The 12,418-nt window shown below is 50.5% G+C and overlaps 1 protein-coding gene across 1 annotated transcript in view; it reads right to left on the reverse strand.

The window, feature by feature from the left end:
• Window positions 1-99: 99 nt before the first annotated feature.
• Window positions 100-12,418, reverse strand: part of mapkbp1 (mitogen-activated protein kinase binding protein 1) — a 42,844-nt gene continuing 30,525 nt past the window's right edge. Inside the window, exons 8-24 of the mRNA XM_074661718.1 lie at window positions 11,746-11,888; window positions 10,768-10,843; window positions 10,514-10,625; window positions 10,282-10,345; window positions 9,995-10,123; window positions 9,732-9,874; window positions 9,505-9,554; window positions 9,066-9,215; window positions 8,888-8,977; window positions 5,743-5,870; window positions 5,515-5,642; window positions 4,135-4,386; window positions 2,954-3,035; window positions 2,361-2,800; window positions 1,434-2,216; window positions 1,091-1,176; window positions 100-454 (exon numbers count right to left, since the gene is read on the reverse strand). Of these exons, the coding sequence (XP_074517819.1) occupies window positions 221-454; window positions 1,091-1,176; window positions 1,434-2,216; window positions 2,361-2,800; window positions 2,954-3,035; window positions 4,135-4,386; window positions 5,515-5,642; window positions 5,743-5,870; window positions 8,888-8,977; window positions 9,066-9,215; window positions 9,505-9,554; window positions 9,732-9,874; window positions 9,995-10,123; window positions 10,282-10,345; window positions 10,514-10,625; window positions 10,768-10,843; window positions 11,746-11,888 (3,090 nt within the window). The 3' untranslated portion in view covers window positions 100-220. The remainder of the gene's footprint in view (window positions 455-1,090; window positions 1,177-1,433; window positions 2,217-2,360; window positions 2,801-2,953; window positions 3,036-4,134; window positions 4,387-5,514; window positions 5,643-5,742; window positions 5,871-8,887; window positions 8,978-9,065; window positions 9,216-9,504; window positions 9,555-9,731; window positions 9,875-9,994; window positions 10,124-10,281; window positions 10,346-10,513; window positions 10,626-10,767; window positions 10,844-11,745; window positions 11,889-12,418) is intronic.

A 12,418-nucleotide genomic window follows, 5' to 3' on the forward strand; every position in this document is an offset into this window, starting at 1 on the left:
GAAGAGGTGATGAAGAGCCTCAGTGTGCGGTGCTGTTGCTCCTCCTGCTGACGGAGGTGGTGATGAAGAAGAGGTGATGAAGAGCCTCAGTGGGCGGTGCTGTTGCTCCTCCTGCTGACGGAGGTGGTGATGAAGAGGAGGTGATGAAGAGCCTCAGTGTGCGGTGCTGTTGCTCCTCCTGCTGACGGAGGTGGTGATGAAGAGGAGGTGATGAAGAGCCTCAGTGGGCGGTGCTGTTGCTCCTCCTGCTGACGGCCTGCAGCAGCAGCAGAGAGTATTCCTCCAGCAGAGCTGCCGTCTTCACCTCCCCCACTCCTCCCAGCCCCCCCATCTCTCCCAGCATGCCCAGCGGCAGACAGTCAAGCTCCGCCCTCATAGCCAGGAAGGCCTCTGATAGGACGACAGCCATTTGACGCTGGTCGGGGGCGGAGCCGTCGGGGGAGGAGCCGCTCACCTGGAGGAGAGAGAGAGACAGGTGAGGAGAGAGAGAGAGACAGACAGGTGAGGAGAGAGAGAGAGAGAGAGAGAGACAGGTGAGGAGAGAGAGAGAGACAGGTGAGGAGAGAGAGAGAGACAGGTTAGGAGGGAGAGAGAGACAGGTGAGGAGAGAGAGAGAGAGAGAGAGAGACAGGTGAGGAGAGAAAGAGAGAGAGAGACAGGTGAGAGAGAGAGAGACAGGTGAGGAGCGAGAGAGAGAGAGAGACAGGTGAGGAGAGAGAGAGAGAGAGAGAGAGACAGGTGAGGAGAGAAAGAGAGAGAGAGACAGGTGAGAGAGAGAGAGACAGGTGAGGAGCGAGAGAGAGAGAGAGACAGGTGAGGAGCGAGAGAGAGACGGGTGAGGAGAGAGAGACGGGTGAGGAGAGAGAGAGACGGGTGAGGAGGGAGAGAGAGACAGGTGAGGAGAGAGAGAGAGACAGGTGAGGAGAGAGAGAGAGAGAGAGAGAGACGGGTGAGGAGAGAGAGAGACGGGTGAGGAGGGAGAGAGAGACAGGTGAGGAGAGAGAGAGAGAGAGAGACGGGTGAGGAGAGAGAGACAGGTGAGGAGCGAGAGAGACAGGTGCGTTCATATCTTCATCATGTTGTTAATCACCTTCCTGTACAGGTGAGTTGCTCTCTTGAAGCAGCTCTGCAGCTCATTGGTCAGAGCTCTGCAGGTCTCCACACTGATTGGCTGGTCTGCACAGAGAGAGAGAGAGACAGGAAGTGAGGTCACTACCAACAGTCTGTTACTCCACATTCATGTAAACAGGAGGAAGAGGAGGAGGAGCAGGAGGAAGAGGAAAGGGAAGACGAGGAGAAGAGAAGACAAGGAGGAGGAAGAGGAGGAGAGAAGAAGACGAGGAGGAGAAGAGAAGGAAGAGGAAGAGGAGGGGTAGGAGGAGCCAGAGCCCAGATGCAGAGATGAAGGGATGAAAAGGAGGAAGAGTCCAAACCTGCGTTGTCTCTGTGCTCCATGTCGTTGCCGCCGACAGCAGGAGGAGGAGTGTGAGGCTCCTCCTCCTGGTGGGGGGGGGTCAGCGGGGAGACGGAGACTGGAGGAGGCCGCACCGCTGAAGACAAGGAGGCGAGGGACGGCTTATCCGGGAGCGGTCTGCTGCTGCCGGAGACCCGAGCCTGGAGGCCGCGGTTTCCATGGTTACCCACGGCCGTCTGGTTACCGTGGTTACCCAGAGACGAGGAGGAGGCGACGACAACGGGGATGACGGCGGCGTGGGGGGGCGTGGCCAGAGCTGCGTTGGAGGGTACCACGGCAACGAGAGGAGGTGCAGTGTCTTTGACCTGAGAGGAGGAGGTTGCCGTCGCCGCCTCCGTTGCTGATGACACTGCGGGATCCTCGCCGGATTCGGGGATGTTGAGGCCGTCGCCCATGGAGACGGAGCGCGACATCTTGGCCATGGAGCTGGCGGTGGGGCTCATGTAGGAGCGCGACGCCGCCGGAGTGGAGGAGCAGGAGGAGGAGGAGGAGGAAGACTTCCTCGGGGTGGTGACAGCAGGTGGCGCTGCAGGTGAGGCGGTGGCGGCAGCGGCGGCGGCGGCGGCGGCGGCAGCGGTTTCTTGCTGCGGGGACCTGGGGGAGGCGGGGCTGGGTCTCTGAGGGGGCGGGGCTACAGACGGGGGTCGTCGAGGGGAAGAGGGGAGGGTGGTGGGACGCTGCAGGGGGAGGAGCAGCTGAGGAGGAACCTCTCTGACCTCTCTGGTTGGACAGGAGGAGTCACCTGAGGGAGACAGAAAGACCAACATCACTTTACTGCTCACCCGGTTACGGCCCTCACCGGTCTCACCCGGTTACGGCCCTCACCGGTCTCACCCGGTTACGGCCCTCACCGGTCTCACCCGGTTACGGCCCTCACCGGTCTCACCTGTATCGGTCAGCAGGCTCTGGACCGAGTGAGCCTTCCGAAGTCCGGAGGAGGAGTTCAGATGTGCGGCGGTGGCTCGGGCCGTCGGGCCCAGGTTCCTCCTGGACTCCACCGTGGTTTGGACCTTCTTCTTCAGTGGGGAGGGCCGGTGGGCCTGCTGGGTCTCCTCCTCTGTCCGGCTCTGGTGCTGATCTGGTCCCTGCTGGATCTGGTTCTCGACCTGAGGAGGCTGGTCCTGGTTGGTCCTGTTCTGGGACTGTGGGAAGGATTGGTCCTGGTTCTGTTTCTGGGTTTGGTCCTGGCTCCACGACACCTTCCTGTTCTGGATCTGGCTCTGGTTCTCCTCCATCAGAGGTCGGACCTCTGAGACCAGAGGACGGGCCTTCACCTCCCCATCTCCCCCCCCGGTGGTCCGAGATGGGAGAGGAAGCAGCGTCCGACTGAAGAGGAGGAAACAAAGCAGAGACTTTACATCGGAAACACAAGTAGAAGAACCAGAACCAGAACCAGAGCCAGAACCAGAACCAGAACCAGAACCAGAACCAGAGCCCCTGATCAGGTCACTACTGGATCTGTGTAGTTTGATGTTTTACCTTCCAGCTGAACTCTGGGACAGGAACCTGGAGGAGATGCTGAGACTCTCACTGGAGCTGTGAGACGCTCTGCTGGGACTTCCTGTCAACACACAGACCACATGGTTCAATCCTCCAGGTCTCAAGTCCTCCGACACAAGTCCAAGTCTAAAGACCTCCGACACAAGTCCAAGTCTAAAGACCTCCGACACAAGTCCAAGTCTAAAGACCTCCGACACAAGTCCATGTCTAAAGTCCTCCAACACAAATCCAAGTCCAAAGTCCTCCGACGCAAGTCCAAATCTAAAGTCCTCCGACGCAAGTCCAAATCTAAAGTCCTCTGTGACACAAGTCCAAGTCCAAAGTCCTCCGACGCAAGTCCAAGTCTAAAGTCCTCCGACACAAGTCCAAGTCCAAAGTCCTCCGATGCAAGTTTTAAGTCCTCCAACACAAATCCAAGTCCAAAGTCCTCCGACGCAAGTCCAAGTCTAAAGTCCTCTGTGACACAAGTCCAAGTCCAAAGTCCTCCGACCCAAGTCTAAAGTCCTCTGTGACACAAGTCCAAGTCCAAAGTCCTCCGACGCAAGTCCAAGTCTAAAGTCCTCTGTGACACAAGTCCAAGTCCAAAGTCCTCCGACACAAGTCCAAGTCTAAAGTCCTCCGACGCAAGTCCAAATCTAAAGTCCTCCAACACAAGTCCAAGTCCAAAGTCCTCCGACACAAGTCCAAGTCTAAAGTCCTCCGACGCAAGTCCAAATCTAAAGTCCTCCAACACAAGTCCAAGTCCAAAGTCCTCCGACGCAAGTCCAAGTCTAAAGTCCTCCGACACAAGTCCAAGTCCAAAGTCCTCCGATGCAAGTTTTAAGTCCTCCGACACAAGTCCAAGTCTAAAGTCCTCCGACGCAAGTCCAAGTCCAAAGTCCTCCGACGCAAGTCCAAATCTAAAGTCCTTCGACACAAGTCCAAGTCTAAAGACCTCCGACACAAGTCCAAGTCTAAAGACCTCCGACACAAGTCCAAGTCTAAAGTCCTCCGACACAAGTCCAAGTCTAAAGTCCTCTGACACAAGTCCAAGTCTAAAGGACAAGTCCAAGTCTAAAGGACAAGTCTAAGTCTAGTGTCCTTCGACACAAGTCCAAGTCTCTGTCCTCTGTGTGTGGACATGTAGAACAGTGTGTTGAGGTGTTGACGGTGTTTCAGACCTGAACCTGAGAGGTCGGCCAGCGTGACAAAGTGTTCCTTCAGGAAAGCTTCCTGGTCTGGAGTCTGAGGGACGAGCTGAGAGGCCCTGACCTCTTCTTCTCCTCCTCCTCCTCCTCCTCTTCCTCCTCCTCCTCCTGCTCCTGCTCCTCCTGCTCCTCCTTTTCCTCTTCCTCCTCCTCCCTCCTCTTCATCGTCCTCCATCTCCAGCTCAGAGACACTCTCCACACTGAGAGGCTCTGTGGGTTCTGAGTCTGAGACCAGAGAGAGACACTAATTAGAGGTGAGTGATGGACACAAGACATCTCTATATCTGTCTCTCTGTATCTGTCTGTCTGTATCTGTCTCTCTGTATCTGTCTGTCTCTCTCTGTATCTGTCTCTCTGTATCTGTCTGTCTGTATCTGTCTCTCTGTATCTGTCTGTCTGTATCTGTCTCTCTGTATCTGTCTGTCTCTCTCTGTATCTGTCTCTCTGTATCTGTCTGTCTGTATTTGTCTCTCTGTATCTGTCTCTCTGTATTTGTCTGTCTGTATCTGTCTCTCTGTATCTGTCTCTCTGTATTTGTCTGTCTGTATCTGTCTCTCTGTATTTGTCTGTCTGTATCTGTCTCTCTGTATCTGTCTCTCTGTATTTGTCTGTCTGTATCTGTCTCTCTGTATTTGTCTGTCTGTATCTGTCTGTCTGTATCTGTCTCTCTGTATCTGTCTGTCTGTATCTGTCTCTCTGTATCTGTCTGTCTGTATCTGTCTCTCTGTATCTGTCTCTCTGTATCTGTCTCTCTGTATTTGTCTCTCTGTATCTGTCTCTCTGTATCTGTCTCTCTGTATTTGTCTCTCTGTATCTGTCTCTCTGTATTTGTCTGTCTGTATCTGTCTCTCTGTATTTGTCTGTCTGTATCTGTCTCTCTGTGTCTGTCTGTCTGTATCTGTCTGTATCTGTCTGTCTCTCTGTATCTGTCTGTCTCTCTGTATCTGTCTGTCTGTATCTGTCTGTCTCTCTGTATCTGTCTCTGTATCTGTCTCTCTGTATCTGTCTGTCTGTATCTGTCTGTCTGTATCTGTCTCTGTATCTGTCTCTCTGTATCTGTCTGTCTGTATCTGTCTCTCTGTATCTGTCTGTCTGTATCTGTCTCTCTGTGTCTGTATCTGTCTGTATCTGTCTGTCTGTATCTGTCTCTCTGTATCTGTCTGTCTGTATCTGTCTGTATCTGTCTGTCTGTATCTGTCTCTCTGTATCTGTCTGTCTGTATCTGTCTCTCTGTGTCTGTATCTGTCTGTATCTGTCTGTCTCTCTGTATCTGTCTGTATCTGTCTGTCTCTCTGTATCTGTCTGTCTGTATCTGTCTGTCTTTATCTGTCTCTCTGTATCTGTCTGTCTCACCGTCTCCAGCAGGTCTGACTGGACTGGACAGACTGGAGCTGAATCCCAGTGAGCAGCCGCTGTCTGGACTGGGTTTGTCCTGACGTCCACCTGCAGCAGCAGGACACGCCTCCTTCACCTGGAACTCACTGACAGGAAGGGGCGGGGTTTAGAGGTGTGTTGGGGGGGGGGGGGGGGGTAGAGACCAGACTGGAACTGGGCCAATCAGAACCTGTGTAACAGTCCTACCTTCCTGCCAGGCTCACTCTGTCCTCCCATTGGTCGGGATACAGCACAAGAGCCTCCCCGTCTGCGCTCTGATTGGACAGCTGGATGAAGTCCGGCCTCTGATTGGTCCTCGCCTCCTCGTCCTCCGCCTGGACAGACAGAATCACACCGTCAACTCAACCTGAGCGTGGAGGTCCATTCAGGATGCTCTGAACTTCAGCTTCACTTACTAGCCTTTCTACCGTATTTCATGGTCTTCTTCAGAGAATAGAACTTTATCAGCTACTAAGTAGGTATACTGGTATCGGTGCATCCCTACTAGTAAGTAGAGATACTGGTATCGGTGCATCCCTACTAGTAAGTAGAGATACTGGTATCGGTGCATCCCTACTGGTAAGTAGAGATACTGGTATCGGTGCATCCCTACTAGTAAGTAGAGATACTGGTATCGGTGCATCCCTACTGGTAAGTAGAGATACTGGTATCGGTGCATCCCTACTAGTAAGTAGAGATACTGGTATCGGTGCATCCCTACTAGTAAGTAGAGATACTGGTATCGGTGCATCCCTACTAGTAAGTAGTTATACTGGTATCGGTGCATCCCTACTAGTAAGTAGTTATACTGGTATCGGTGCATCCCTACTAGTAAGTAGAGATACTGGTATCGGTGCATCCCTACTGGTAAGTAGGTATACTAGTCTCGGTGCATCCCTACTAGTAAGTAGTTATACTGGTATCGGTGCATCCCTACTAGTAAGTAGAGATACTGGTATCGGTGCATCCCTACTGGTAAGTAGGTATACTAGTCTCGGTGCATCCCTACTAGTAAGTAGAGATACTGGTATCGGTGCATCCCTACTGGTAAGTAGGTATACTGGTATCGGTGCATCCCTACTAGTAAGTAGCGATACTGGTATCGGTGCATCCCTACTGGTAAGTAGGTATACTAGTCTCGGTGCATCCCTACTAGTAAGTAGGTATACTGGTATCGGTGCATCCCTACTAGTAAGTAGAGATACTGGTATCGGTGCATCCCTACTGGTAAGTAGGTATACTAGTATCGGTGCATCCCTACTAGTAAGTAGGTATACTGGTATCGGTGCATCCCTACTGGTAAGTAGGTATACTAGTCTCGGTGCATCCCTACTAGTAAGTAGGTATACTAGTCTCGGTGCATCCCTACTGGTAAGTAGGTATACTGGTATCGGTGCATCCCTACTAGTAAGTAGAGATACTGGTATCGGTGCATCCCTACTGGTAAGTAGGTATACTGGTATCGGTGCATCCCTACTAGTAAGTAGAGATACTGGTATCGGTGCATCCCTACTAGTAAGTAGGTATACTAGTCTCAGTGCATCCCTACTGGTAAGTAGAGATACTGGTATCGGTGCATCCCTACTAGTAAGTAGGTATACTAGTCTCAGTGCATCCCTACTGGTAAGTAGGTATACTGGTATCGGTGCATCCCTACTGGTAAGTAGGTATACTAATATCGGTGCATCCCTACTAGTAAGTAGGTATACTGGTATCGGTGCATCCCTACTGGTAAGTAGGTATACTAGTCTCGGTGCATCCCTACTAGTAAGTAGGTATACTGGTATCGGTGCATCCCTACTAGTAAGTAGGTATACTGGTATCGGTGCATCCCTACTAGTAAGTAGGTATACTGGTATCGGTGCATCCCTACTAGTAAGTAGGTATACTGGTATCGGTGCATCCCTACTGGTAAGTAGGTATACTAGTCTCGGTGCATCCCTACTAGTAAGTAGGTATACTGGTATCGGTGCATCCCTACTAGTAAGTAGGTATACTGGTATCGGTGCATCCCTACTAGTAAGTAGGTATACTGGTATCGGTGCATCCCTACTAGTAAGTAGGTATACTAGTCTCGGTGCATCCCTACTAGTAAGTAGTTATACTGGTATCGGTGCATCCCTACTGGTAAGTAGGTATACTAGTATCGGTGCATCCCTACTAGTAAGTAGGTATACTGGTATCGGTGCATCCCTACTAGTAAGTAGTTATACTGGTATCGGTGCATCCCTACTGGTAAGTAGAGATACTGGTATCGGTGCATCCCTACTGGTAAGTAGAGATACTGGTATCGGTGCATCCCTACTAGTAAGTAGAGATACTGGTATCGGTGCATCCCTACTGGTAAGTAGTTATACTGGTATCGGTGCATCCCTACTAGTAAGTAGAGATACTGGTATCGGTGCATCCCTACTGGTAAGTAGGTATACTAGTATCGGTGCATCCCTACTAGTAAGTAGGTATACTGGTATCGGTGCATCCCTACTAGTAAGTAGGTATACTGGTATCGGTGCATCCCTACTGGTAAGTAGGTATACTAATATCGGTGCATCCCTACTAGTAAGTAGGTATACTGGTATCGGTGCATCCCTACTAGTAAGTAGGTATACTGGTATCGGTGCATCCCTACTAGTAAGTAGGTATACTGGTATCGGTGCATCCCTACTAGTAAGTAGGTATACTGGTATCGGTGCATCCCTACTAGTAAGTAGGTATACTAGTATCGGTACATCCCTACTAGTAAGTAGGTATACTAGTATCGGTACATCCCTACTGGTAAGTAGTTATACTGGTATCGGTGCATCCCTACTAGTAAGTAGGTATACTAGTCTCAGTGCATCCCTACTAGTAAGTAGTTATACTGGTATCGGTGCATCCCTACTAGTAAGTAGGTATACTAGTCTCAGTGCATCCCTACTGGTAAGTAGGTATACTAGTCTCAGTGCATCCCTACTAGTAAGTAGGTATACTAGTCTCAGTGCATCCCTACTAGTAAGTAGGTATACTAGTCTCGGTGCATCCCTACTAGTAAGTAGTTATACTGGTATCGGTGCATCCCTACTAGTAAGTAGGTATACTGGTCTCAGTGCATCCCTACTAGTAAGTAGGTATACTAGTCTCGGTGCATCCCTACTAGTAAGTAGGTATACTAGTCTCAGTGCATCCCTACTAGTAAGTAGTTATACTGGTATCGGTGCATCCCTACTAGTAAGTAGGTATACTAGTCTCAGTGCATCCCTACTGGTAAGTAGGGATACTAGTCTTGGTGCATCCCTACTGGTAAGTAGGTATACTAGTCTCGGTGCATCCCTACTAGCAAGTGAACCTTGAGTTAGATGGCGTGTGTTCTCACCCATGCGGTGGTGACCTGCAGACTGACGGTGCTCCCCAGCTCCTGATTGGTCCTGTGAAGCTCCGCCTCCCTGAGGGTGTGTGTCCTTGCCTGCGTGACAGAAGGTCAGTTTAACTCTGTATCTTCCTAAAACCGTGTGTTTTCTTAATGGAGTTTGGTTGGTAGTAGTTTCTCTGACCTCCTCTTTCTCCGCCTGCTGCTCCGTCTGTCCACCGGGGCAGTACGAGTCCAGCAGCCTCAGGTCCAACATGGACTTCACCATCAGGACGTCGTCGCCGGCCGTCCTCCTGGACCAACGACGGCGAGGGAGTCGACCCACCGACGCCTCCTGAGGAGCCCCAAAGAAACACTGAGGTACACGTTTCTACTTTAACACTGTATATAATATATGAAAATAACATGTTGAGTTAGTTTTGACCTCCATAAACACCCGCAGGACAACAGGACAACAGGACAACAGGACAACAGGACAACAGGACACACCTTTTACAAACATCTCGTCTTTTTTACATTTACAGTTTCCACTGTTTTTCTAAACTAAACTAAACTAAACCACTGTTATATAACCACTGTTATATAACCACTGTTATATAACGCCGGTCATCACATCCACCAACCTTCTTGGCGTCTCTGCAGCGCTGAGAGTCAAACTTCTCATCAGACATTTCTGCAGGAAACAAAACACAGAACAGGAAACAGTTTATTTATACTATACTATGACTTTTTTTGATTAATTAAAATAAATAGTTCCATCTAAAGACAACATTAATAACATGTTAGTTTCTGTTTCTTCGTTAACTCATGAAAACAGAAAAACGCTTTACATGTAACCATGGTAACAGACCTATCTCCTCCTCCTCCTCCTCTTCCTCCAGACATCCTGCTGTGACCGTATAGGGAGAGCTGCACTCCTCCTCCTCCTCCTCTTCCTCCTCCTTGTCGCTATCAGACGACATGGTGACGACACGAGGAGACATCGCCTCCCGGCTGCAACACACGGACACACCAGTCTCTACATTTACATGCAACATGTCATGATAATAAATGATGAACACTGACACAGACATCGGGTATGAACAGCAGCTGTGAAACAAGTCCAACGTTTACCTGAGGTTCACCACTTTTTGCTGAGGTGCATTCTGAGAGATCTGAGTGCTGCTGAGAGGTCGAAGGTCAGCAAGTCGCTGCCTCATCCTGATGGTCAACTCTGGACTGAGACGCCACACGAAGATACAGCTGCACACAAGCAGAGGTTTCATTAGTACTTTTATTAAATATATATCTGTACTTGTTGTGGTGTAAAATAATAGAATCTGTATAATGAACAACGTCCTCATGAGGATCAAACTGTCGGACCTGTAAACATCAGCTGAACATGTGGAGGTGAAACGTACCTGTCTCCAGACACTGTGATCAGGTGTCTGCAGTCACTGCTGAACTTCAGACCGGTTACGATCTCTGAGAGACGGACAGACAGAGTACAAGTACATTACTCACAGTCTGAAATATAGACACATATAATCATGAATAGAAGTCATAGTAGAGTATGTCGAAAAATAAAAAAAGAAGTCATAGTATAGTATGTGGAGTAACTTTATAGAGTAATTGAGTGATAGATTTACTGACCCGAGTGTCCGAACATGGTGGCCACACACTCTCCAGAGTAGAAGTCAAAGATACTGATGTTCTTATCCGAACAGGAGGTGGCGATGTAGAGACCTGAAGGGTCAATCTGCACCTGAGGAGGAGGAGGAGGAGGAGGAGGAGGAGGAGGAGGAAGAGGCAGTCAACACCTGCAAGCTTTATGAGTCATCTATAAACGCAGTTACCGTGGAAACCTCTCCATGGCAACAGAAGAGTGGATGGATGGTGTGACCTACCTTGATAAGAGTCCCATCTTCTCCCTGAGAGCCTTTATACATCTTCTTCTGTTTACCATTACTGATGTTAAAGATCCTGGAGGAGGAGGAGGAGGAACCAATAAACAATACAAAAATAGTCCATCAGTATTGGTCCAATGAGAATATAATAATAATATAATAATAAATATAAATATAATAGTATAATAATAACATTAATAATAATTATAACTAACCTAAACCAAACTAACGTAAACTAAACTAACTGTTATAATAGTAAATAGTGTTGAACTGGTACCGAATTAGTTCCCTGTGTGACCAGCAGGTGTCAGTGTGACCAGCAGGTGTCTGTGTGACCAGCAGGTGTCTGTGTGACCAGCAGGTGTCAGTGTGACCAGCAGGTGTCAGTGTGACCAGCAGGTGTCAGTGTGACCAGCAGGTGTCAGTGTGACCAGCAGGTGTCAGTCTTACCAGCAGGTGTCAGTGTGACCAGCAGGTGTCAGTCTTACCAGCAGGTGTCAGTGTGACCAGCAGGTGTCAGTGTGACCAGCAGGTGTCAGTGTGACCAGCAGGTGTCGGCATGAATGAACGTCTGCTTTGTGTCTCTGTCTGTGGTGCGTTCAGGGCCGGTCTGGACGTTTTACTGCCAACAATATCACCATCAGTCTACATGGACGCTGTTAAACAGGCTGAAACTGTTTCCTGTTCGTCAGCTGACTGGTCACATGACGTCTACTCCCTGTCTGTCCTCTGGATCAACGGCCGGAGGACGGACGCTGATGCTGGACGGTCCCGTCAGCACCTGAACGCACCATCGTAGGCTTTAAGTGCAGTGTAATGAACGAGAGATAAAGGAGAAGAAACAGCAGGATGATAAAGAAGACAGGAGCTGATCCCCCTCCTGGTGGCTGCTGGGTAATAATCCAGCCTGTGTGTGTGTGTGTGTGTGTGTGTGTGTGTGTGTGTGTGCGTGCGTGTGCGTGTGTGTGTGTTTGTCACCTGATACGGCGGTCCTGACAGCCAATCGCTGCGTACTTCCTTGTTGGTTCCACGTCCATGTCGTACAGAGTCGTCTTCCTCACAACATGGTGAGTCCTGGTGAACTCCAACCCCTCCTCCATCTGAGAGGAGGAGGAGGGGGAGAGAGGAGGAGGAGGAGGAGGAGGAGGAGGAGGAGGAGGAGGAGAGAGGAGGAGGAGGAGAGAGAGAGAGGAGGGAGGAGGAGGAGGAGGAGAAGGAGGAGGAGGAGGAGGAGATAGGAGGAGGAGGAGGAGAGAGAGAGAGGAGGGAGGAGGAGGAGGAGGAGGAGGAGGAGATAGGAGGAGGAGGAGGAGAGAGAGGAGGAGGAGGAGGAGGAGGAGGAGGAGGAGGGAGGGAGGAGGAGGAGGAGAGAGGAGAAGGAGGAGGAGGAGGAGGAGGAGAGAGGAGGAGGAGGAGGAGAGAGGAGGAGGAGGAGAGAGAGAGGAGGGAGGAGGAGGAGGAGGAGGAGGAGGAGGGAGGAGGAGGAGGAGAGAGGAGAAGGAGGAGGACGAGGAGAGAGAGAGGAGGAGGAGGAGGAGGAGGAGAAGAGAGAGGAGGAGGAGGAGGAGAGAGAGAGGAGAGAGGAGGAGGAGGAGGAGTAGGAGGGGGGAGGAGGAGGAGGAGGAGGAGGAGGGGGAAGAGGAGAGAGGAG

This window comes from Sebastes fasciatus, chromosome 15 (assembly GCF_043250625.1).
Source record: "Sebastes fasciatus isolate fSebFas1 chromosome 15, fSebFas1.pri, whole genome shotgun sequence".
NCBI lineage: Eukaryota > Metazoa > Chordata > Actinopteri > Perciformes > Sebastidae > Sebastes > Sebastes fasciatus.